A 24,975-nucleotide genomic window follows, 5' to 3' on the forward strand; every position below is an offset into this window, starting at 1 on the left:
CTGTTTTGTAAAATGCTGCTGCACTGATGATGCCATGTGCTATCAGTCCCTATTTTGAGCAAATGTGACCGACAAGGCGCCAACAGAACAATACTGGCGAATGGCCAGGAGTACATCTGACCAAAGTTAGAATTCAATTTTCATTAATATATGAAGTTAAAGGACACCCAATGTGCATCTTCCCGAGGCAAGAGAGTTAACAGACAGTGATTTGATGCACTTCGCGATGTAAGGCCAATTTTATCACAATATAGATCTTGATTATCGATCAGATCGTTTCTACTGGGCGCTGCCATTTTGTTTGAAGCAAATGCAAGTGATACGAGAGGTGGAATCTGATTGGTCCATAAGAGAGGCTTAGAAGGGATATAACTCATAGTAGCCACTGGTGGCATGACGATGGAGCCCAGTAACTCAAGCCTAGTTTGGCAAGGGTGGAAACTGGACTCTTAAAGTCAGTTAATGCCCTTGCCTCAGGAAGATGCCCAATGTGTTCATGTGATGGCTGGTGGGTACTGCAACACACAGCCTTCCAAATGGGAGTGTTCTTTAATTTATTTTGAGTAGTATATTTATGCTTTTCATATATTAAGTCTGACAAACATCCTTGAAATGCCTCAAACATTTCAAGACAAAATGACAGGTACAATACTAATAAATATACATTTCAGCAGCAAACAGCAATAACGCCTCCCAACTGATTGGATAATGTAAAGAGTGCCCTTTACATTTAACTTTTAAAGAAAAATATTAAATGTGTTCTTAAAAGCACAATTATCAATCTCTTTAAATACTTTTTCAAATGGTCAAATGCAGACTAAGTTGTTTGTTTAAAAAAATCACGTTACCTGCCAATATTAGCCAAATATGACGTTTTCGTCATTTTTCCTGGAACAAAGACTTGTGATTGAAAACAATGTCTTCTCCAAAAGTTAATATCATTTCTCATTGCCAAACTGTTATTACTGTGATGTAACATTCAGAAATATAGGCAGACATGAATCAAATTAAGAACTTATTCCCTAATTGGAGTGTTCTCATCTAAACATGTCTGTGGCAGCATTGTCCCATACATTGGTGATGTACACACAGTCAATGTCCTGATGAGACTTGATGCATTATTTGAAACATTCTCTGTCAATAAAGTACATGAAATCATAGTATTTGTTGAACAAAAATTGAGGTTTTTATTGCCATCATTCCGATCGATCATTTCATATATTAAACTCATGTAAAATACAGGAATAAAATACCACTCATCCACCCAAAATGTTAAAATTACTAATTTTGTATACACTGTTTCTTGATTACTAAAATCTGTTAACTTGCAATGATTTAAGTATAAACATTGACAAAAATGATGTATTCTGCGGTAACAGAAACTCCACATTACAATGTAACCATGGTAACATAATAATGTTACTTCTAACTTCGAACAAAAGCCAGGTTAAAAGCATTTACAGCCATGTAACGTAGTTTCGATGTAATGTTGGGGAAATACCTCTCCCCTTTGTGAAATGAATTGACAGCATTTGACAAAATGAGTTTAAATATTTTCCAATCAATAATTAACAGAATTAGAAATACACACAACATAGATCAAAAAAATGTCCTCTGATTGTTTGTCAATTGTAGTTGAGAAACTTCAAGTTTAACAAATGTTCCCAGTGGTCCCGAAATGCATGTTTATTTTCATACAATGGATGCTACCTTGTAACATGGGGATCATGATGGCAAATCTTTTGTTTTGATTAATTCATTAGTTTCATACAAGATAAACCATGAAAGTATTACAGAACATGAGGCCGTTTCCACCTGCTGACTTGATTCCCAGGGCTGTCATAATACACACCGTCATCAGATGATACACATCGCATTCCATCAAGATGAACTTCTGTTGAGACGAGGTGAAATGGGGTTAATGTTGCATTCTAGATTATTGCATCTTTATAGCGATATGCTTGCACATGTGTATGTGGCTGCTTGTACTAGTCCGGACTAATGCTGATTTTATAGTGCTACCCCACTGAGATACCATGCCGCAGTTTAACATGAATAACACAGTATACTGACTCCGAGCCGACCAGTCCTTGTTTTATCCCCTTAATGCCGAGCGCCAGGTAGGGTAACGACAAGTACCATCTTTAAATGTTTTGGTATGAATCGTCCAGGGATCAATACCCCACTGAGACACAGTATACTGACTCCGAGCTGACCAGTCCTCGTTTTATCCCTTTAATGCCCAGCGCCAGGCAGGTTAACAACAAGTTTGGTATGAAGTGTCCAGCGATTGAACCACTGACCTTTTGCCCTGGGGTTGAGTAAGTGAGTGAGTAAATCTCTAATAATTAATGCCTGCTAGATGTAGTAAGAAAGGTCTTAGATGTTTACCACAAGCATGGGTATGAAGCTGACAAAAAGAGAAAAGAAACATAACCAGGGCGAATCTGGAATTCGAACCCATGGTCATACATTTCTTTGTTTCACAATATGTATCATGATATTATATATATCCCGTTTTGTGTCTTATTGTGACACTGTGTATGACATATCATGACAATGTGCATTGTGTTTAGTGACAATGGGATACTATCTGTGTACCATGTATCTGACAGTGTGTACCATGTGATGGTACAGCCCTGGGATGACAACAGTCAGCTGACAAAGGAGGCACAATGTGAGGAAAATATCTTCAGTATGCGAGAGGCAGATGCAGTAACCATGGCAACTAGGAGGTCAATGTGAGGATGGACGATGAATGAACGATGCATCAGTGATAGCTGTCTCTCAATCATGACAGACCAAATCGTTCAGCTCGTTTCCGTTTCTTTTCCTGGAACAGTAAGGTTTGAGTGAGTGAGTGAGTAAGTTGGGTTTAGCGACGCTTTTAACAGTATTCCAGTTATATCGCGGCATGTCAGCTTAATGTGGGAGGAAAGCCCGAGGTGATGCAGGTCTCAGGCGTTTACCAGTTCGGTGAAACCCAAGAGCACGGGTATGGTGCTGACAAACCTAGAAACATAATCGGGGTGAACCGGGATTCGAACCCACAATCATAGGTTTCTGGTGTGCCCAAGGGACGCAACTCTGCACAGCGAATCGCGGCGCCTTAGACGACTGGGCCACCTGTGCCCCCTTTAAGTGAGTGAGTGAGGTTTATACCTTTACCCCAGACGTGGCATGGCAATGAACCTCAGAAGCAGGCTTCACACAATGTACCCATGTGGGCAACTGCAAACTTTGATTTATCTGACAAGTATGTTCATGGAAGAAATTCGCTGTAAAAAAAACCCCAGCTAATTCTGTGCAAATTTTGAACTATCTTTTCTAACTTTGATTAATTATTTTTAACAATTATTTCAATGTAACAAGTATAATCATATACAGCAGTACTAAATACTGTTCCATATTCTTTTGAGCAAGCTGCAGAAATGCTTGGTCCATAGGCAGACAAGTGACTCTGGCAGTGGCTTGAATGCGTAACGGAAGACCCGTCTTGTATGCTTTACATCCTCGTCTATTGATGCTGACACATTTATAACACATTGTGTTAACAGGTGATGCATTTGAAAGTCAAATAGAGTGAGAGAGGTGTTGATATAACCGCATCTTTGAACAAACTTCTGTTACATCACAGCATGGAAGATAAATGTGGAAGAAGTCTGAAATAATATGTCCTGTTTGTTTGTTTGTTTGTTCGTTTAACGCTGCACTCAGCAATATTCCAGCTATATGACGTCCATCTGTAAACAACTGAGTCTGAACCATACAATCCAGTGATTGACATCATGAGCATCTATCCACGCAATTGGAATACAATGACATGCATCAACCAAGTCAGCGAGCTTGACCACCTGATCCAGTTGGTCGCCTCTTACGACAATCATAGTCGCCTTTTACAGCAAGCACAGGTTGCTGAAGAACCATTCTAACCCGGATCTTCATGGGTCAATATGTCCTGTAGATGTTATCACTAACCATTTCATTTTCCGGAATTTTTCTAGTCTTGGGCTAATGTTAATTTTTGAAAACTGCATTATATTTAAACACATGTTAATATAACAGTGTACAGGCAAACCATTTCCACCTAACTGAAACACTGAAGACTTACATCCATCTCGGGGAGCGAAGCTGTCTTTCCGGGTGTTGAACTGTCTGCAGATACCATGCCTCCGAACCTTTCCTTCCGCTTCTTTATGCGGTCTTCCTCCTCCAGCTGGAGAGGATGAGAAAAACATTGCATGATATCGTATTGCAACTCATTTTGTAATAGCTTTGACTTGGTTTGAATCAGAGTGAGTGAGTGGGTTTGATTTTACGCCGCTTTAGCAATATTCCAGCAATATCGCGGCAGGGGACACCAGAAATGGGCTTCACACATTGTACCCAAGTCGGGAATCGAACCTGGGTCTTCGGCGTGACGAGTTAAAGCTTTAACCATTAGGCTACCCGACCACCCGGTTTGAGTCAGAGTTTCTACTATTTTTCAAGCGATGAAAAAAGAAAACAATTCCTTCATGACTTCTCAACATATAAGTGAATAACAACAACAACAATAATAATAATAAGTGCATTTTTCCAAAGTGAATATTCATGGCACTACACTATTATTGCCCATGCACCCATTCAGTGCTGGGTTAAAAAAGGCATATTACAAAGTCGAAGTCGCCTGCCTCAGGTGACATCGCATGTCTTACATGTGCTTCAGTGTGGGGCAGGACCGAAGCCCTAGCTTGTCTCAGGAGTCAAGCTGCTGAACGCCGTCACCCATCCAAGGACTCCCCGTGACCAACATTGCTGAACGTCACCTGATTTGTGACCTGTGCAGTGAACATCGGACCCTGTGCCACCACAACACAGTCGGAATACTGGCAACTCTGCTGAATATTTAGCCTGACTGTGTGAACGTGATTGTGTGAACGTGTTTATTGCCGAACTCAGCAACATTTCAGCTACACAACAACGGCCTGTAAATAATCAAGTTTGGACCAGACAATCTAGTGACTGATCTCACTAGCAATGTTCCACCCTGTCACACAATCAACCAAGTTAGGAAGTCTGACCATCCAACCAAAAAGTTGGCTTTTACGACCAACATCGGCTGGTGGGGATCTATTCTATACCAAAACCCAGAATTATCAAAATTACATCATCATCCTATCAGTGTGTTTTCAATTCTGTTTTTTTACCTACAGCTGTTCGTAAATGTTCAGAATGAAAGAACTTGTCTCAAGGCCTGTAGGCCTCTATTCCTCCTGTCTTACCTTAGACAGAGCAGTGGAAACAGTCGATCCAAATCTCTCGGCCCGCTTCTTGAGTTTTTCCAAGTCCTCTGCCTGATGAAGAATATGCATTGATAATGAACTGTATTTCAGATATCTCACAGCATGCCGTCTTAATGTGGGGCGACTGTCCAATGTGACAGGTCATAGATGGGAACCCACAGGGCGACATTAGGACCTAATTTGGACCTATTCAAGGGAGACAAGCATTGGGTACTGGGAATCTATTCTGCCCTGGAATACCCATAAGGGTAAAGCATTGGGTACTGGGAATCTATTCTGCCCTGGAATAGCCCCATGGGAGACAAGCATTGGGTGCTGGGAATCTATTCTGCTCTGGAATAGCCACAAGGGAGACAGGCATTGGGTGCTGGGAATCTATTCTGCCCTGGAATAGCCCCACGGGAGACAAGCATTGGGTGCTGGGAATCTATTCTGCTCTGGAATAGCCACAAGGGAGACAAGCATTGGGTGCTGGGAATCTATTCTGCTTGTGAATAGCCCCACGGGAGACAAGCATTGGGTGCTGGGAATCTATTCTGCCCTGGAATAGCCCCACGGGAGACAAGCATTGGGTGCTGGGAATCTATTCTGCTCTGGAATAGCCACAAGGGAGACAAGCATTAGGTACTGGGAATCTATTCTGCTCTGGAATAGCCACAAGCGAGACAAGCATTGGGTGCTGGGAATCTATTCTCCTCTGGAATAGCCACAAGCGAGACAAGCATTGGGTGCAGGGAATCTATTCTGCTCTGGAATAGCCACAAGCGAGACAATCATTGGGTACTGGGAATCTATTCTGCTCTGGAATAGCCATAAGGGAGACAAGCATTGGGTACTGGGAATCTATTCTGCCCTGGAATAGCCCCACGGGAGACAAGCATTGGGTGCTGGGAATCTATTCTGCCCTGGAATAGCCCCACGGGAGACAAGCATTGGGTACTGGGAATCTATTCTGCTCTGGAATAGCCACAAGGGAGATAAGCATTGGGTACTGGGAATCTATTCTGCTCTGGAATAGCCACAAGCGAGACAAGCATTGAGTGCTGGGAATCTATTCTCCTCTGGAATAGCCGCAAGCGAGACAAGCATTGGGTGCTGGGAATCTATTCTGCTCTGGAATAGCCACAAGCGAGACAATCATTGGGTACTGGGAATCTATTCTGCTCTGGAATAGCCATAAGGGAGACAAGCATTGGGTACTGGGAATCTATTCTTCTCTGGAATAGCCACAAGGGAGACAAGCATTGGGTACTGGGAATCTATTCTGTTCTGGAATAGCCATAAGGGAGACAAGCATTGGGTACTGGGAATCTATTCTGCTTGTGAATAGCCACAAGGGAGACAAGCATTGGGTACTGGGAATCTATTCTGCTCTGGAATAGCCACAAGGGAGATAAGCATTGGGTACTGGGAATCTATTCTGATCTGGAATAGCCACAAGCGAGACAAGCATTGGGTACTGGGAATCTATTCTGTTCTGGAATAGCCCCACGGGAGACAAGCATTGGGTGCTGGGAATCTATTCTGCCCTGGAATAGCCCCACGGCAGACAAGCATTGGGTGCTGGGAATCTATTCTGCTCTGGAATAGCCACAAGGGAGACAAGCATTGGGTGCTGGGAATCTATTCTGCTTGTGAATAGCCCCACGGGAGACAAGCATTGGGTGCTGGGAATCTATTCTGCCCTGGAATAGCCCCACGGGAGACAAGCATTGGGTGCTGGGAATCTATTCTGCTCTGGAATAGCCACAAGGGAGACAAGCATTAGGTACTGGGAATCTATTCTGCTCTGGAATAGCCACAAGCGAGACAAGCATTGGGTGCTGGGAATCTATTCTCCTCTGGAATAGCCACAAGCGAGACAAGCATTGGGTGCAGGGAATCTATTCTGCTCTGGAATAGCCACAAGCGAGACAATCATTGGGTACTGGGAATCTATTCTGCTCTGGAATAGCCATAAGGGAGACAAGCATTGGGTACTGGGAATCTATTCTGCCCTGGAATAGCCCCACGGGAGACAAGCATTGGGTGCTGGGAATCTATTCTGCCCTGGAATAGCCCCACGGGAGACAAGCATTGGGTACTGGGAATCTATTCTGCTCTGGAATAGCCACAAGGGAGATAAGCATTGGGTACTGGGAATCTATTCTGCTCTGGAATAGCCACAAGCGAGACAAGCATTGAGTGCTGGGAATCTATTCTCCTCTGGAATAGCCGCAAGCGAGACAAGCATTGGGTGCTGGGAATCTATTCTGCTCTGGAATAGCCACAAGCGAGACAATCATTGGGTACTGGGAATCTATTCTGCTCTGGAATAGCCATAAGGGAGACAAGCATTGGGTACTGGGAATCTATTCTTCTCTGGAATAGCCACAAGGGAGACAAGCATTGGGTACTGGGAATCTATTCTGTTCTGGAATAGCCATAAGGGAGACAAGCATTGGGTACTGGGAATCTATTCTGCTTGTGAATAGCCACAAGGGAGACAAGCATTGGGTACTGGGAATCTATTCTGCTCTGGAATAGCCACAAGGGAGATAAGCATTGGGTACTGGGAATCTATTCTGATCTGGAATAGCCACAAGCGAGACAAGCATTGGGTACTGGGAATCTATTCTGTTCTGGAATAGCCATAAGGGAGACAAGCATTGGGTACTGGGAATCTATTCTGCTTGTGAATAGCCACAAGCGAGACAAGCATTGGGTGGTGGGAATCTATTCTGCTCTGGAATAGCCACAAGCGAGACAAGCATTGGGTACTGGGAATCTATTCTGCTCTGGAATAGCCACAAGGGAGACAAGCATTGGGTACTGGGAATCTATTCTGCTCTGGAATAGTCACAAGGGAGACAAGCATTTGGTACTGGGAATCTATTCTGCTCTGGAATAGCCACAAGGGAAACAAGCATTTGGTACTGGGAATCTATTCTGCTCTGGAATAGCCACAAGCGAGACAAGCATTGGGTGCTGGGAATCTATTCTGCTCTGGAATAGCCACAAGGGAGACAGGCATTGGGTACTGGGAATCTATTCTGCTTGTGAATAGCCACAAGGGAGACAAGCATTGGGTACTGGGAATCTATTCTGCTCTGGAATAGCCACAAGGGAGATAAGCATTGGGTACTGGGAATCTATTCTGATCTGGAATAGCCACAAGCGAGACAAGCATTGGGTACTGGGAATCTATTCTGTTCTGGAATAGCCATAAGGGAGACAAGCATTGGGTACTGGGAATCTATTCTTCTCTGGAATAGCCACAAGGGAGACAAGCATTGGGTACTGGGAATCTATTCTGTTCTGGAATAGCCATAAGGGAGACAAGCATTGGGTACTGGGAATCTATTCTGCTTGTGAATAGCCACAAGGGAGACAAGCATTGGGTACTGGGAATCTATTCTGCTCTGGAATAGCCACAAGGGAGATAAGCATTGGGTACTGGGAATCTATTCTGATCTGGAATAGCCACAAGCGAGACAAGCATTGGGTACTGGGAATCTATTCTGTTCTGGAATAGCCATAAGGGAGACAAGCATTGGGTACTGGGAATCTATTCTGCTTGTGAATAGCCACAAGCGAGACAAGCATTGGGTGGTGGGAATCTATTCTGCTCTGGAATAGCCACAAGCGAGACAAGCATTGGGTACTGGGAATCTATTCTGCTCTGGAATAGCCACAAGGGAGACAAGCATTGGGTACTGGGAATCTATTCTGCTCTGGAATAGTCACAAGGGAGACAAGCATTTGGTACTGGGAATCTATTCTGCTCTGGAATAGCCACAAGGGAAACAAGCATTTGGTACTGGGAATCTATTCTGCTCTGGAATAGCCACAAGCGAGACAAGCATTGGGTGCTGGGAATCTATTCTGCTCTGGAATAGCCACAAGGGAGACAGGCATTGGGTATGGGAATCTATTCTGCTCTGGAATAGTCACAAGGGGAGACAGGCATTGGGTGCTGGGAATCTATTCTGCTCTGGAATAGCCATAAGGGAAACAAGCATTGGGTACTGGGAATCTATTCTGTTCTGGAATAGCCACAAGGGAAACAAGCATTGGGTACTGGGAATCTATTCTGCTCTTGAATAGCCACAAGGGAGACAAGCTAAAGTACTGGGAATCTATTCTGCTCTGGAATAGCCACAAGGGAGACAAGCTAAAGTACTGGGAATCTATTCTGCTCTGGAATAGCCACAAGGGAGACAAGAATTGGGTACTGGGAATCTATTCTGCTCTGGAATAGCCACAGGGGAGACAAGCATTTGTTACTGGGAATCTATTCTGCTCTGGAATAGCCTCAAGGGAGACAAGCATGGAGTACTGGGAATCTATTCTGCTCTGGAATAGCCACAAGGGAGACAAGCATGGAGTACTGGGGAACGATTCTGCACTGGAATCCTCAAAGGAGACAAGTTGGTTCGGAGAGTTTATATCACTTACTGTGACTGGTGTTTGTGAGAGTTTCCCAGGCTTTGTCAGAGCTGCTGCTGCTGTTGTTGTTGTTTTTGTAGTTGTGGTGTTGCCCGAGTTGATGCCAAACCTGGAAATCAGAGTGACTGTGTTACTTATGGGCCACTAAGAATGGGCTTCAGACATTGCTACTGCTATGCTCCCTCTCTCTGTGTCAGCTGGAAAAAAATGACTGTGAAGAGACGAAACAAAATTTATAAGAGTGAGTCAGTGACTTGGGTTTTACGCCACTTTTAGCAATATTCCAGCAAAATCATGGCAGTGGATACCAGAAATGGGTTCACACCTTGTACCCATGTCAGGAATTGAACCTGGACATTTGGTGGGATAGGCTAACGCTTTACCACAAGACCCAACTGCCCCTTAAATTATAAGTAACAAGTTTATGTTTAGTGGAATCATCGGATTACCATGAATACCTCGACCAAATCATAACGGTATACTATCCTTGGGAAGGGTTTTTGTTTTTGCACCAATCAAAAGTTGTAGACATTATTTGTCCTACAAAGGACTTTGGTCATCAATGAAGAATTGTCAGTCTATGAAGAGCTCCTTACAGGAACTGACTTTTGTACCTGTCGTCTTGTACCTGATGGGTAGGCCACACGCTTGCCATAAAATGAGATAAGTATTCTGATTATGCAACTGCATGTTCAAATAATTTTCCTGATTACAAAAAAAGCAAACACTTTCAAAACAAGAACAGTTTTTCTTGTGAAGCCTAGTTTGTGCCACATTTCAGATTGTAGGAAAACTGTCTCACTGTAGAGAATGTGTCCAGTTCGGACAGGAGTCCAGACAAGCTGAATATGTGTGTAAAATCCCCAAAATAATTCAACATTACCTGAGTAATTTTGAGTTGCATGTGTACAAAACACAGGAAATTTGTTTAAAAACCCAATGGTATAGCAACACTGAGCGTGATTACCCAATGTAGCCTTGTCAACATGCGCACCTGAACCAACGGTAGTCAAATACTGCATTCCAGTACTTTACTCATCAAGGAATACATTTATGTAGGGAGGCCCTTTCCCAGGTTGATTGTTCTTTGTTTATCTGGTTACACAACTGTTTATTTGGTTACATATTAGTAAGAAAAACCAAAAAAAAATAGAAGATTTTTATATTTTCAAAAACCATTGCCTGAAAATCAGTTCTTTTATTTTTTTAAGCCTAAGCAGAATTATTTAAAAAAAATGTCTACTCATTGGTGTAAAAGTACACAGTAGAGTAAACAATGTAATGAATACCAAAAAGAAAACTATCAACATACTGGTACTCAGCACTCAGAAGATTCTCTGTAGCCCTGGTTGGTTGGTTGTTTGGTTGTTTAACGCCGCACTCAGCAATATTCCAGCTATATGGCGGCGGTCTGTAAATAATCGAGTCTGGACCAGACAATCCAGTGATTGATATCATGAGCATCGATCCACGCAATTTGGATCAATGACATGCATCAACCAAGTCAGAGAGCCTGACCCCCCGATCCCATTAGTCGCCTCCTACAACAAGCATAGTCGCCTTTCACAGCAAGCGTGGGTTGCTGAAGACCTATTTTACCCCGGGTCTTCACGGGTCCTGGAGCCCTGGTCATCCTAATTCAAGTCTGCGGAGTGTGAGTGAGAAAGTTGTTGTTTAACACCGACCATGGTAACGAAACAATAATATCAATAGAATGCAGCACGACATAGTGTGTTAACGAATAATCCTCAGTCATGTTAATCTCTTGTTGGCCTGATATTATTTTGCAGTTTTTACATAAGTGAGAAAGAGATTTTGTCAACATACCTTTCTGCTCGCATCTGTAGTTTAGTTTTCTCGGACTGAGCACCAAACCGGTCAGCTCTCTTTTTCAGTTTCTGTAGAATAAAACAGTGACAAGTTTCACTGATTGTCCGAACAATATCATTGGTCACCATATAATGGTCTGTGTGTGTTTGTTTTGTCTAGTGAGTGTGTGTGTGTGTGGAGTGTGTGGAGTGTGTGTGTGTGGAGTGTGTGTGTGTGGAGTGTGTGTGTTTTGTCTAGTGTGTGCGGAGAGTGTGTGTGTGTTTTGTCTAGTGTGTGTGTGTGTGTTTTGTCTAGTGTGTGTGGAGTGTGTGTGTGTGTTTGTTTTGTTTGGTGTGTGCGGAGTGTGTGTGTGCGTGTGTGTGTTTGTTTTGTCGAGTGTGTGTGGAGTGTGGGCTTGTCGGTGTGTGCAAGTGTGTTGTTTAACGTCACATTCAGCAATATTCCTGTAATATGATGGTGGCCTGTAAATAATCGAGTCTGGACCAGTGAATCCAGAGATTGATATAATGAGCAACGATCCACGCTGTTAATCTATTAAGTTGACTCTTACGATTGACTTATGATTGACCTGGATCTACAATAACACATCTGTGACTTTACCCCAGGTGGGACTTTGATATTGGTATTGGGTCTGTATGCCCTTGTTAGGTATTTTCCCCATGATCTCTTCCACAGTATACCTCTCCGAGCTGACCAGTTTCTGTTAATGCTTAGCACCAGGCAGGGTAACATCAAGTACCATATTTAATGTTGGTTGGTTTGTCTGGATCAGACAATCCTGTGATTGACATCATGAGCATCCATCCATGCAATTGGGATCGATGACATGCATCAACCTAGTCAGCAAGCCTGACCACCTGACCCCGTTCGTCGCCTCTTACGACAAGCAGAGTCGCCTTTAACAGCAAGTATGAGTTGCTGAAGACCTATTCTACCCAGATCTTCTCGGGTCTACTATTAGTGACCTGTTGGTTTTTCAACAATGTTTTATTGTGAAATAAACCACGCTTGTTCCCAACTGTTCTTTGCAATCTATTGCGTAGCTATCTCATATAATAACTTTTAGTAGATTTTAGTTTTATAACATGGACATTTTTTACCCCAGCTTACTTGGCCCAACATAATGTTATTAGACTTGCGCTTCGGACTAGTGGATCAAGTCAGAGACTTGTCTATTATTGAAGCGCTATCTTTCCTACCAGGACATACCTCAAGCTCGGTTCCATCTGACACGGTCGACTTGTCCTCAGACACGGGGGAGGAAATCGGCTCCGGTGTACTGCAAACAATACACATGGATAAAAGATACCACATTCCGTCTGAAGTGAAGGTTAGTTAACCACACTCAACAATATTTGTGCAATATCACTAGGATCTGTGAATTAGTAGGCCGGGTTCAGACACACCAGTGACCAGTGTTTGTTTGTTTGCCTGTTGTTTAATGACAATATTCCAGCTATATGATGTCTGTCTGTAAATAATCAAGTCTGGGCCAGACAATCCAGTAATTTACATTATGAGCATCGATGTTCGCAATTGTGATACAATGACATGCATCCGATCCCACTCAGCAATAGTCCAGCAATATGACAGCAGCCTCTAAATAATCAAGTCTCGTCCAGACAATTCTGTGACTGATATTGTGAACAATGATCCACACAGTCGTGGTACGAGGACACGCTGTGAACCAAGTCACCGAGACTTACTTCATTTGGTCGCCTCTTACAAGCAGCATAGGTTGCTGGGGACCTATTCTAACACGGAATGCCCTTGGGTCGCATGGCAGTGACAACCAAGGATAACATGCAAATAAGGGATGGGACATAGCCAGCATCCTGGTACAGTGGAGGGAGGTAACTCTGCAGAGGACTACTGATTGAGTATATGTGTTATATATTGGTGAGTCAGTCAAAATGATGCAGTTCTTAATTGTTTACCACTTTTTCTCAAGCATGGATATAGTTCATAGGTTCCTGGCATGCCTAGGGATGTAACTCTGCACAGTGAATTGCACCAGTGGCCTCAGTGCCCAGGGAACACAGCCACTGTCTGCTCATACTTACACTTTGACAGGGGCTATGAGAGCTATTTTCTTCTTAGGTGGCTCCTCAGGTTCTTCCTTCTTGTCTTCCTTCAACACCAGGTCCTCATCATGCTCCTGCAACACAACAAGGGCGGACTGACTACTCAAGTAGGGTATTTGAATTGGGACAGTATTGCAGTATTACTATTAATGACCTGTTTGTTTTTCAACAATGTTTTCTTGTGAAATAAACCATACTTTGTTCTTAATTGTTCTTTGCAAATTATCGGGTAGCTATCTTATATAATACTTATACTGACATCTTGTCATCATGGCATCAAATGCAATCCATCAGTTCACTCCTATACATGTTATCAATGGTCGCCCATTTACGTCAATGTTACCTTTAGTATATCAGAATATTAGTCCCTGTGACATTTTGTTCAGTGACTGAAATCATGAGCATCGATTCATGAAATTGGGATACAATGACAAACTGCAGCCAACAAAGTCAAAGAGCCTGACCAACCGATCCCAATAGTGCCTCTTATGACATCCATGGGTTGCTGATGACAAATTCTAACCTGGATCTTTATGGAGAGTTCAGTGCAAAATGAAGTGTTAGGTGTAAAACTATACTGAAGAAATTAAGTTAGGGATCATGAAATACTTTTATATACTGACACATTAAAAGAAACACAGACTTCGCTGCAAAAGATATCCCCAAAAATATTAATGATCCCTTTCTTCTTTTGTTCAGTATATAGTAGTAGTGATATTGCATGATGTTGGTCAGCTGATTAAGAAGATTTTAATACATTTCATTATTGATAAAACTCAAAGAAATGAACTTATTCACAAGTTTTCTCAGTATCAAATATGTATTGAAGGATTACATCATGGTTTCCCACTGTACCAGTTTTTCCTGCTCATTATATCAATCACTGGATTGTCTGGTTCAGACTCGCTTTTTCACAGACTGATGCCGCATAGCTGGAATATTGCTGAGAGCGGCGTTAAACAACAAACAAACAAACAGTTTCCCCTTGCAATCTTATCAACATAATACATTAAATGGCTATACAATGAACTTCGCAGAAAAACATTTTTTCTCTTCAGAAAACAAAATTCCCAGGCATAGCAATGTATGTGGGATTTATCATGTTTATTAGACAAGTTGTTTGCTATTTGATGCACCGGTAAATATGATGTTTTTCCTACCTCCAAGCTTATATTTTCTTCACCAAGACTGATATCAGGAGCCTCACTAGAATCTGAAATAATAGCACATATATTAAAAATCATAGAAAGCATATATTGAGGATATTATATCAGGCAACTCTAAAAATTACCAGTCCCCTGAAATTTTTGTCAGTCTCAACTTTCAACAAACATAAAAACGTATGGAACTTATTTGGTTTAAATTCTTTCAACATCATGTTCAGTGCAAAGATGTCATCTCTGAAGTAACTTAGTTAGATCTATACGTCATTCACACAAACTTCAGGCACAATTTTCTCTCTCTTTTTAAAAAAATATTTCGAGACAAAGTCGCTACAAATGGTTATTTAACCTTGAAATAGACCAGGGAAACCCTGATGGTAACAGACAAGATGACATTGTCCGAAAAATGTACTTATATGAATATCACTGATGTTTCGTTCAACAACAAAGATTTACAAGGTACTTGATTTGCCGGTCCACAGGGACTGGCAGTCCCATGAATTACCGGTCCAAGCCTAATTTTACCAGTAAAAAATGGTAATTACTGGTAAACGGGAATGCTGTGTATGAGTGTTCATGTCATACGATGTTTACGACATGAGTGTCAATACTGGAATTTAGGCACAAGTGTCATAAACATAGAACACGAATATAACGTTCTATTTATTACTGAAGAAGATGTCTACATACAGAGATGAATTTTAGTGTTTACCTATAAGGACAGCACGTCACAACAGCTTCCGAACCACAATTTGTTGAATGACATCAACAATCTTCAGCTATGACGTTGTTTCTAGTGTGATGCCATTCCAACCTCACATCACAATAAGAATCGAATGACGTCAACAATGCTGTTCAGATGACGGAAACAATACACAGTTGTCTTGTGACGTGATAAGACCCTAGGGCATATATGATTTGTATGAACCCTGATATGTTTGCCCTTTGGGTAATAAAACATGGTATTACCCGAGTTATGTGGTGCTCCAATAACGTAAACCTAATCAACTCCATGATTTTGACCAATCCAGAACAGGCACAAAACCAACCTGCACAAAACCTACAGTGTTAAGACTACTGTAACAGTTCGAGTATGGGAGTAAAGCTGTAAGATCGCTTTGTTCAAGTGGATCATTATTTCAAAATGTTCCCATCTTTCTAATGAAATGAACTACAACCTCTTGATTGTGTTGATTATTATTATATGTGAAGATTATCATTATTAATGGGTTATAACATCTTCCCAAGGCAAGGGAACTAACTGACTGTAAAAGTCCAGTTTCCACCCTTAACAAACTAGGCAGGAACTATGGAGTTCTATTTTTGCTGGACAAACGAGTCTATTCACAGTCCAATCAAAATGCTGTAACAAAATCGACATCCGGTTCATAAACAACATGGATTTCAATGTGCAGATTTCGGTCTTATGCAGGATTTGCAAAAGATGTCTACCATCATCTTCATGATTTTAACCAAGGTGCTCAGATGATCTGAGTGGGTGAGTGAGTTAAAGTTAAACTTCACATCGGCAATATTTCAGCCATATCGTGACGAGTCACATGATCTGATGCATTTCACAAGGTAAGACCCGTCTTATTACAATATAGATTTGAACATTTTGATCAGATTGTCTTGACTGGGCGTCCCCATTTTGTTTAAAGCAAATGTAAATGATAGGACAGGTTGAATCTGATTGGTCAATAGGAGGGGCATAGAATGGACATAACTCGTAATAGCCACTGGTGGCGCTATGATCGAGCCAAGAAATTCCAGTGAATTTGGTTTTTTGCCGCTTTTAGCAATATTCCATCACTATCACGATCGGGGAACACCAGAAATGGGCTGTACCCAGGTGGGGAATCAAACCTGGTGTGACGAGCTAACACTTTAACCACTAGGCTACCCCACTGCCTAAGGATGGGTATCAGAGGTTTACAGTAAATCACAATATTTTGCGATGCACAAGGCCGTATTGCAATACTCATCACAATATATTGTATAATTCTAAATCTTAAATTCAGAAGAGCACCCGCTACATACAGCAATATTTTGTTATCCATAAAAAGTGTCATGTATTCATCAATTTTGCCATCTGTTTGTTTTAGACTGTAGTGGTTCCAGACTTCGGCTTTGCCTTTCACATTTGAAATTGCTGACCACACCGCCATCTTTGGGCACTGGGTGTTGATGACAGAAGTATATGAATGCGCTTGCACATATGGGAGGTAACTGAGAATTAACTTCTATCTTTGCAAACTTGTATTTTGGAATCACGGAAACAAATTCGTATCTTGGAATTACGGAAACATTTTCAAGGTATTTGGCAAGTGTATAACATTGAACAAATAATAAAAATCGTTATTTGAAATCACCCAATACACAATATTGAATAGTCATCATGTTCATGGATCTGAAATTCTTATTCACGGTTCATTTTCATTGTAATAAAGTATATCTTTTGCAGGTTTTGTAAAGTTGTAAACATGGTTACTGTAGAGATAGGTAGATCTATATCATGTATATATATAAAAAAAATTTTTTTTAATGATTTGTACACCCTCCGATGTTGGAAGTGTGCTATAAATGCACAGTTACTAACAGATTGACATGCAGCCACTAGTAGTGACATAAAGAACTGCTGGTAATAAACATGATAAAAGATGAATAGGGGACAGTACCCGCAGCTAAATGTATTTTTTTAACGCAATTTCAGTGACTTTTTTACTCAACCCCCTCCCAATCAAATTACTACCAATTGAGAGTTAAGTCAAATTAAGCATGAAAAGTAACTATTAACGTCATTGCAGGTCTACATGGTCTAAGAAAAAACCTATTTCAATGTAAGAAAATGCTGATCAAAGTATCTCCCTGCCTGCTGCTTCAAGACTCTTCATAAGGCGCTCCACAAGTTCTGCCTTGGTCCCAGAAACCGTCAGACCCCGATCTTTCAGCTCTTTCTTCAGGTCTGCAACCTGCAAGTGGAAGCAATATTTACAAGCTACATTCACTGAGACACGTTTCGTGTGGCTAACTAGGATAATGAGGCTTGAAGCCGTTTAATGAAATATCTGCAGAAAATATGAAGATACTTGTTACAATGAACGGTTACACCTACAACTGCAATCTGATCGTTTACTTGAAAATACGGACACGGTTGCTGTTATCAAAACGTGTAAGCCTATTTCATTACATCCTCAAGTTATTCTACCATCTCCATTCATGTGCGTTGTTATTTTTCGTGAAAACCGAATCATTACTTCCTGCATATCAAAGCATTCAAAGCGCTAATTTGTGATTTTTTTTCGGAGTAATAAAGGAAAACAGCTATGTAAGGTTGTGCGGTTGATATAAAAACATTTACATGTGCAAATTTGTGCAACACACCTTCAACTTTTGAACATTTTCGGAGGAAAGCGCTGTATCCGCCATTTTGTTTCACTTTGAACTTTTCAATCTCTCAGTGAGAAGAGTTAGATACAAGGGAGCGTTTATTGCTTTATTCTTGGAGTTAGATATCACGTTATCGCTTGATTCACAGATGCGACTTGTATTGATAGTTTCACACTTATGTACTGCTGCAAGGAACTATTGAAGGATACATAACTTTGATAATCCAAAGACCATAATTTATTGTATGGTCTCGGGCTAATCTTTGTAACGTCGTAATGCAAACACAATTGAAATGTTAAAGTTTACCTCTCCGAACTGAATTTTTGTTGTAAATCACGGCGTGTCGGCTTGATGTGGAGGAAAGCCAGAACTGATGCAGGTCTTGGGCGATTACTATTTTGGTAAAGAATAAAAAACGGGATAATCGATATGGGATTCGAACTCACGTTTATCAAATATTTATCAGAATTGCCCATATAGTAAGAGAGACTTTATTCTGACGCTAATTAAAAATATATGCATTAAACTGTACACTTCCTGTATTACATGGAAGATGAGGTGCAAAGTTTTGGTAAAAGTGTGTGTCCCCAGGTCCTGCCGGCTGGAATCAATGGCAATTTTCACCACTTTCTTTTTTATATTTTTTTTCAATTATTTTTGCGCGCGATTATTTGTATATAGTGATATTTGTATCAGAACACATAAAATGTTTGAATGACAATGAATATATTTTCGGGTCTGTGACAACATCTGTCCCTATCTTTTTTGTCAATGAGTCACATTACGTTTGACCGGCCTTTTCAAAGCTATTCCAACTTTTTTTAGTTCCATTGCCATAGCGGGCACCGGCAACCCTATCATCTGAATGGAAGACGCAATCTACCCCATGTCACGTGACAGTAATGATAGAAGTCTTCATCTATCAAATGTGAGTATCTGGCACCTGGATCGAGTTCTACAAATATTGCATGAATATCGTCCCATACTTAAATATACTTTTCAATGCCATTTTAAAGACAGGGGCTTTCCCGTGTGCCTTGAATATTGGCCTTATAATTCCTTTGTATAAGTCTGGTGAGTCAACAAATCCTAACAATTATAGAGGAATATGCCTCCTAAATGTAATGGGAAAAATATTTACTTCTGTTGTTGAACATAGACTTAGATACTGGGCTGAAATCAACGAGATGTTATCGGAATCCCAAGCTTGATTTAGAGAGGATCATTCAACAACTGATGATATTTTTGTTTTGCAGGCATTGTGTCAAAAGTATTTAAGAAAACCAAAACATCGCTTTTATGCCGCCTTTACAGATTTTAGAAAGGCGTTCGATTTTGTTGATAGAAAGAAACTGTTGTATGTACTTCTCCAAAAACGCGTTCATGGTAAAATGGATAAAGTTATTGAAAATATGTATAAAAATGTTTGTGCATGTGTGAAGAAAAGTAATAGCAGATCGGATGTTTTTAACACCCCCTGTGGTGTAAGACAGGGCTGTATGTTGAGCCCGTTATTGTTTATTCTCTTTATTAATCAATTAGTGTCTGAAATTGAGGCAAGTGAATGCCGGGGCATTTTTGTAAGTGAAGTTATTGAAACAATTAAGCTGCTGCTCTTTGCATATGATGTTGTCCTAAATTGTTTGATAGGCATTACTTAGAAGTTGACGGATGACAGGGCAGACACAATTTTATACTTTAGTATTAAAGAAGTTGTTATCCATAAACTACCGTGTTATCCCGGGAAGATGGAGTCACAACAGCATACACATGTCCTCACCGTCACATGTTTATCAGTGTTTTCAACACGGGGTAATCTATAAGATACGTAGACTGTCCATAGAGTACATAAGCCGCTGTAAGATAGGGTATACTGATATGAGCTTTGGGCCTTTTGAATTGTTGCAAAAGGCCGTGTAATGTTCTGTATATCAACCCCGTCACATTATCTTTGTGATCCGATGGGGTGGACTAAATTTGGACATTGCAGAAATGTCTGCAACATTATTTCAAGTAAATCTGAAATTTAAATTAACACAACAAATACTCATTATATGATCAGTGATGTTATTAAAAATATTTTAGATGGTAGGAGAACCATAAGTAATTACAACTCATGCAGTTTACATGGTTGGGGAAATTAAGTCACGGACCTTACAGAAATTGTTACCGAGTTGAGCATTCAGATGTGAGTGAGTGAGTTGGGTTTAACGCCGCTTTTAACAGTATTCCAGTTATATCGCGGCGTGTCAGCTTAATGTGGGAGGAAAGCACGAAGTGATGCAGGTCTCAGACGTTTACCACTTCGGTGAAACCCACGAGCACGGGTATGGTGCTGAGAAACCTAGAAACATAATCGGGGCGAACCGGGATTCGAACTCACAATCATAGGTTTCTGGCGTGTCCAAGGGACGCAACTCTGCACAGCGAATCGCGGCGCCTTAGACGACTGGGCCACCCGTGCCCCCAATTCAGATATGACCCCCTACACATAGATGATGGAAGTATCACCGGGGGATCTTTTACTAAAACTGGCCATATTCTGCTGTATTTGCTTCGTGGTTTAAGTGACATATGGATGCATTCTGTAGTCAGTATGATGGATGCCTTTTGTTATTTTGCAGAATGCAAGTTTTGTTCACTCCAGTTCAAGTTTTAGCTGAAGACATTACAACAGTTATAACAATGTCAACTCCGTCACAGACTAATATTTTGAGATTTACTATAAAAAAAATGCTGCCAGAGAGCTGGGGACATACCACATGTTGTTTTCTACAAGATTAATTTCATGGATAAATACTTATTTAAGTTTGATAGGGTGAGGATTATCAGTTTTATCCAAACAATTGAGTGAGGGTGTCAGATGAAAAAACTCCTCCCCAGAGGCATACATGTTTCCAGGGGCAGTCGGTTAGCCTGGTGGATAAAGCCTTCGCTCATCACGCCAAAGACCCGGGTTCGATTCCTGACATGGGTACAATGTGTGAAGTCCATTTCTGGTGTCCCCCGCCGTGATATTGCTGGAATATTGCTAAGAGCGGCGTAAAACCATACTCACTCACCCAATCATACATGTTTCGATAGACAATGGTTTGTTTTGTTTGTTGTTTAACGCTGCACTCAGCAATATTCCAGCGATATGACGGCGGTCTGTAAATAATCGAGTCTAGACAAGACAATCCAGTGATTGACATCATGAGCATCGATCCATGCACTTGGGATACGATGACATACATCAACCAAGTCAGCGAGCCTGACCACCCGATCTCGTTTGTGGCCTCTTACGACAAGCATAGTCGGCTTTTACTGGCAAGCATGGGTTGCTGAAGACCTATTCTGAACCGGATCTTCACGGGTGGATAGACTATGCATGGTATTTTTTTGTCAATATATTTGATTCCTGTAAGTCAGTCAACATGATATCTCCACATTTAACTAATCATTATTGCTATGATTTTGAGAAACTTTGCATAACATCCCATGTGACGAAATGGACAAAATATTTGTCATTTGCTAATTAATGGGTTCTAAAAAAATAGTTTGCTGAGCTTGCGTTTTTAATTGTTTTTAAAGCTCAGAATGTCTCTTAATTCATCAAAGGAGAATAAAGAAGATTTCTGATAACTTCCTCTGAGATATTTCCTTTTGCCAAATTATAAACCAATCTGATATCGTTGCTGTGTACTGCGCCCCGTTTTCACTGTCCGAGTCCGCTGACATCTATTCTCGCTACCGCGTAGAGTTTCTACATCGCCTCTGGGTGCCGTATAGTAAAAGCGGAACAGAAAACAATATAGCTATGATTTCGCAGCAACCAAAGTATGTATCACAAGACTACTATTGATATGTTACTGCCACTTCTTGCAGGATAGCCAAGATGCTAAGTTACAAAGATATTTTACGTCCGCTTCAATGACTATTGACGCAATATAGGGGATGGCGCATTTGGCTGAAATGACGCCAGCCGCGTGACCCCAGCGCAACACATACAAACGAAAAAGAACAGAAAACGCCGATTTTGGTGTAGGAAGTGATGAACATTTCCGGCCCATTTTAACACGTGACAGCTGATGCCATACTGCAAACGGGACACGTGTCCAATATGAAGACATTACACTGAAAATGAAGGTCACGAGATTTGTCTCGCGTCCGTCATTTGTGTCATTGTACAGCCGGCTACCTACTGCCCATGGACGACGTAAGAGTAGGGAGCACAGGGTGGGGAATACTGGCCCACTCGGCCTGCAGAGCAGATGCTGGAGCTGTTGCGTCCAGGCCCACTTGCACAAAGCCACTGTAGTCTACTGTAAGCCTGTGTTGAAGTATCGACGTTAGATAGTTGTTGTGCTAAGATCACTTTGTGCAAGTATGCCTTGGACGACGCTGTCATTCGTTTCGATCTGATGCGTTATACTGGTGTTCTGTCTGGTTCCAAAGTGGAGGGCCACGGGAGGACAATACATAATGGCTCCATGGTAAACCCGTTATGATGTATGCGGCCCAGCATTGTCATGTTGAAATATTCCGCTAGGTGAGGTTAGGTGAAATGGGGTTTAACGTCGCGTCCAAGATTATTGCACTTATATAGCGACGTGCATGCACGTGTGTGTGGCTGCTTGTACTAGTCCGGACTGATGCCGATTTGAAGTGCTAGCCCACTGAGATACCATGCCGCAGTTTAACATGAATACCCCACTCAGACACAGTATATTTTAGCCCCTTAATGCCGAGCACGAGACAGGGTAACAACAAATACCATCTTTTAACGTCTTTTGGTATGACGCGGCCGGGGATCGAACCCCGGACCTTCTGCTCTCCGGGCGGACGCTCTAACACTAGACCACGGAGGCGGTCTTTATTCCGCTAGGTTGTACATAATGATAACAACGTACGGCTGTAGAATTTCAGCGTTGGGCCGTTAAGATGCCTTGCAGTTGCACCAGGTTTGTTCTACCAGAGAGATTAACCCCCACACCATAATCTGCCACGCCAAATTTGTCGACCTCCCATATGCAGTCGTTACATCCTGGCTCTGCTATACAGCTTAAATATTAACTTGCCGCTGAACCGAATAGTTCTCCATCGCTGGTTAGGCCATAATCTGTTGTCAATACTGTTGCGACAAAATCTCTCTGGCCGACCGTTTACATGGCTCTAAGGCTTACCCCATGAAGACACTCGTGGGGTTTCCGGGTAAGAACAAAGGTCCCCAGCAACCTATGCTGGTCGTAAGAGGCTAAATGGATCGGGTGGTCAGGCCAGTTGTCTTGGTTGATGCATGTCATCGTATCCCAATTGCTTAGATCAATGCGTGGATATCAGTCACTGGATTATTTACAGACCGCCGTCATTTTCCTGTTTCCTGAGGAAGTAGCGTATCTGATCATCCTGGGGAACGCCCCTGGTAGTTGAACTAAATATTGTGCTCTTCTTGTGCATGCCCTGCAAAATCTTGAGTGTTTTCTGGACTAAAGTCCACTTTTATTTAAACGTATCGATTTAAAAACAACAACAACCCCAAATAGGATATTTATTCCTCCCTGATAATGGATTAAATCAGACCATAGCTTAAAGTTTTATGTGACAAGCGTGTAATTTATTACCCAGCGCGTGAGATTAGCGTCTGGTAGCTGTCAACGCGCGTGCGCCGGGCTGTGTACATGTATCAGGTACATGGACACATATGGTGGAAAAAAGACGTTGGAAGCATGTCGGGAAATGCAGTGACGACATTTGCGTCACGTTAATGAAACAATCGTAGTGTGCCTTGAACAGAGCCCCGCTGCCTTAGAACCACCATATAACTGTAGTATTGTTGATAGCTACACTGTGTGGACCACTGTCATATAGATGTAGTATTGTTGATAGCTACACTGTGTGGACCACTGTCATATAGCTGTAGTATTGTTGATAGTTACACTGTGCGGACCACCGTCATATAGCTGTAGTATTGCTGATAGTTACACTGTGTGGACCACCGTCATATAGCTGTAGTATTGCTGATAGTTACACTGTGTGGACCACCGTCATTTAGCTGTAGTATTGCTGATAGTTACACTGCGTGGACCACCGCCATATAGCTGTAGTATTGCTGACGTTACACAGTGTGGACCACAGTCATATAGCTGTAGTATTGCTGACGTTACACGGTGTGGACCACAGTCATATAGCTGTAGTATTGCTGATAGTTACACTGTGTGGACCACCGTCATATAGCTGTAGTATTACTGAAGTTACACTGTGTGGACCACCATCACATATCTGAAGTATTGCTGATAGTTACACTGTGTGGACCACCGTCATTTAGCTGTAGTATTGCTGATAGTTACACTGTGTGGACCACCGTCATATAGCTGTAGTATTACTGAAGTTACACTGTGTGGACCACCATCACATATCTGAAGTATTGCTGATAGTTACACTGTGTGGACCACCGTCATATAGCTGTAGTATTGCTGACAGTTACACTGTGTGGACCACCATCACATATCTGAAGTATTGCTGACAGTTACACTGTGCGGACCACCGTCATATAGCTGTAGTATTGCTGACAGTTACACTGTGTGGACCACCGTCATATAGCTGTAGTATTGCTGATAGTTACACAGTGTGGACCACCGTCATATAGCTGACGGTTACACTGTGTGGACCACCATCACATATCTGAAGTATTGCTGATAGTTACACTGTGTGGACCACCGTCATATAGCTGTAGTATTGCTGATAGTTACACTGTGTGGACCACCGTCATATAGCTGTAGTATTGCTGATAGTTACACTGTGTGGACCACCGTC

The 24,975-nt window shown here is 41.8% G+C and overlaps 1 protein-coding gene across 1 annotated transcript; it reads right to left on the minus strand.

Moving 5' to 3' along the window:
* Positions 1 to 1,381: 1,381 nt before the first annotated feature.
* Positions 1,382 to 18,235, minus strand: LOC139464341 (SAP domain-containing ribonucleoprotein-like). The gene is made up of 10 exons (XM_071245868.1): positions 18,175 to 18,235; positions 17,663 to 17,762; positions 14,788 to 14,840; positions 13,607 to 13,701; positions 12,753 to 12,822; positions 11,541 to 11,611; positions 9,723 to 9,822; positions 5,265 to 5,336; positions 4,112 to 4,216; positions 1,382 to 2,833 (listed from the first exon to the last, which is right to left on the minus strand). The coding sequence occupies exons 1-10, from the start codon at positions 18,217 to 18,219 to the stop codon at positions 2,792 to 2,794; spliced, it is 753 nt and encodes a 250-aa protein (XP_071101969.1). The 5' UTR covers positions 18,220 to 18,235; the 3' UTR covers positions 1,382 to 2,791.
* Positions 18,236 to 24,975: the final 6,740 nt, after the last annotated feature.

Source organism: Haliotis cracherodii, unplaced genomic scaffold (assembly GCF_022045235.1).
Source record: "Haliotis cracherodii isolate W230 unplaced genomic scaffold, xgHalCrac1.p SCAF_17, whole genome shotgun sequence".
Lineage (NCBI taxonomy): Eukaryota > Metazoa > Mollusca > Gastropoda > Lepetellida > Haliotidae > Haliotis > Haliotis cracherodii.

Bases quoted from the DNA above. Each gene is read 5' to 3' on its own strand.
- LOC139464341 (XM_071245868.1), bottom strand. From the start codon at position 18,219: ATGGCGGATACAGCGCTTTCCTCCGAAAATGTTCAAAAGTTGAAG. The intron at 14,841-17,662 runs GCAGGGAGATAC...CTATTATTTCAG, and splicing joins GAAGAGTCTTGAAGCAGCAG to ATTCTAGTGAGGCTCCTGAT. The intron at 4,217-5,264 runs GTAAGACAGGAG...CATCCTCTCCAG, and splicing joins TTTCCACTGCTCTGTCTAAG to CTGGAGGAGGAAGACCGCAT.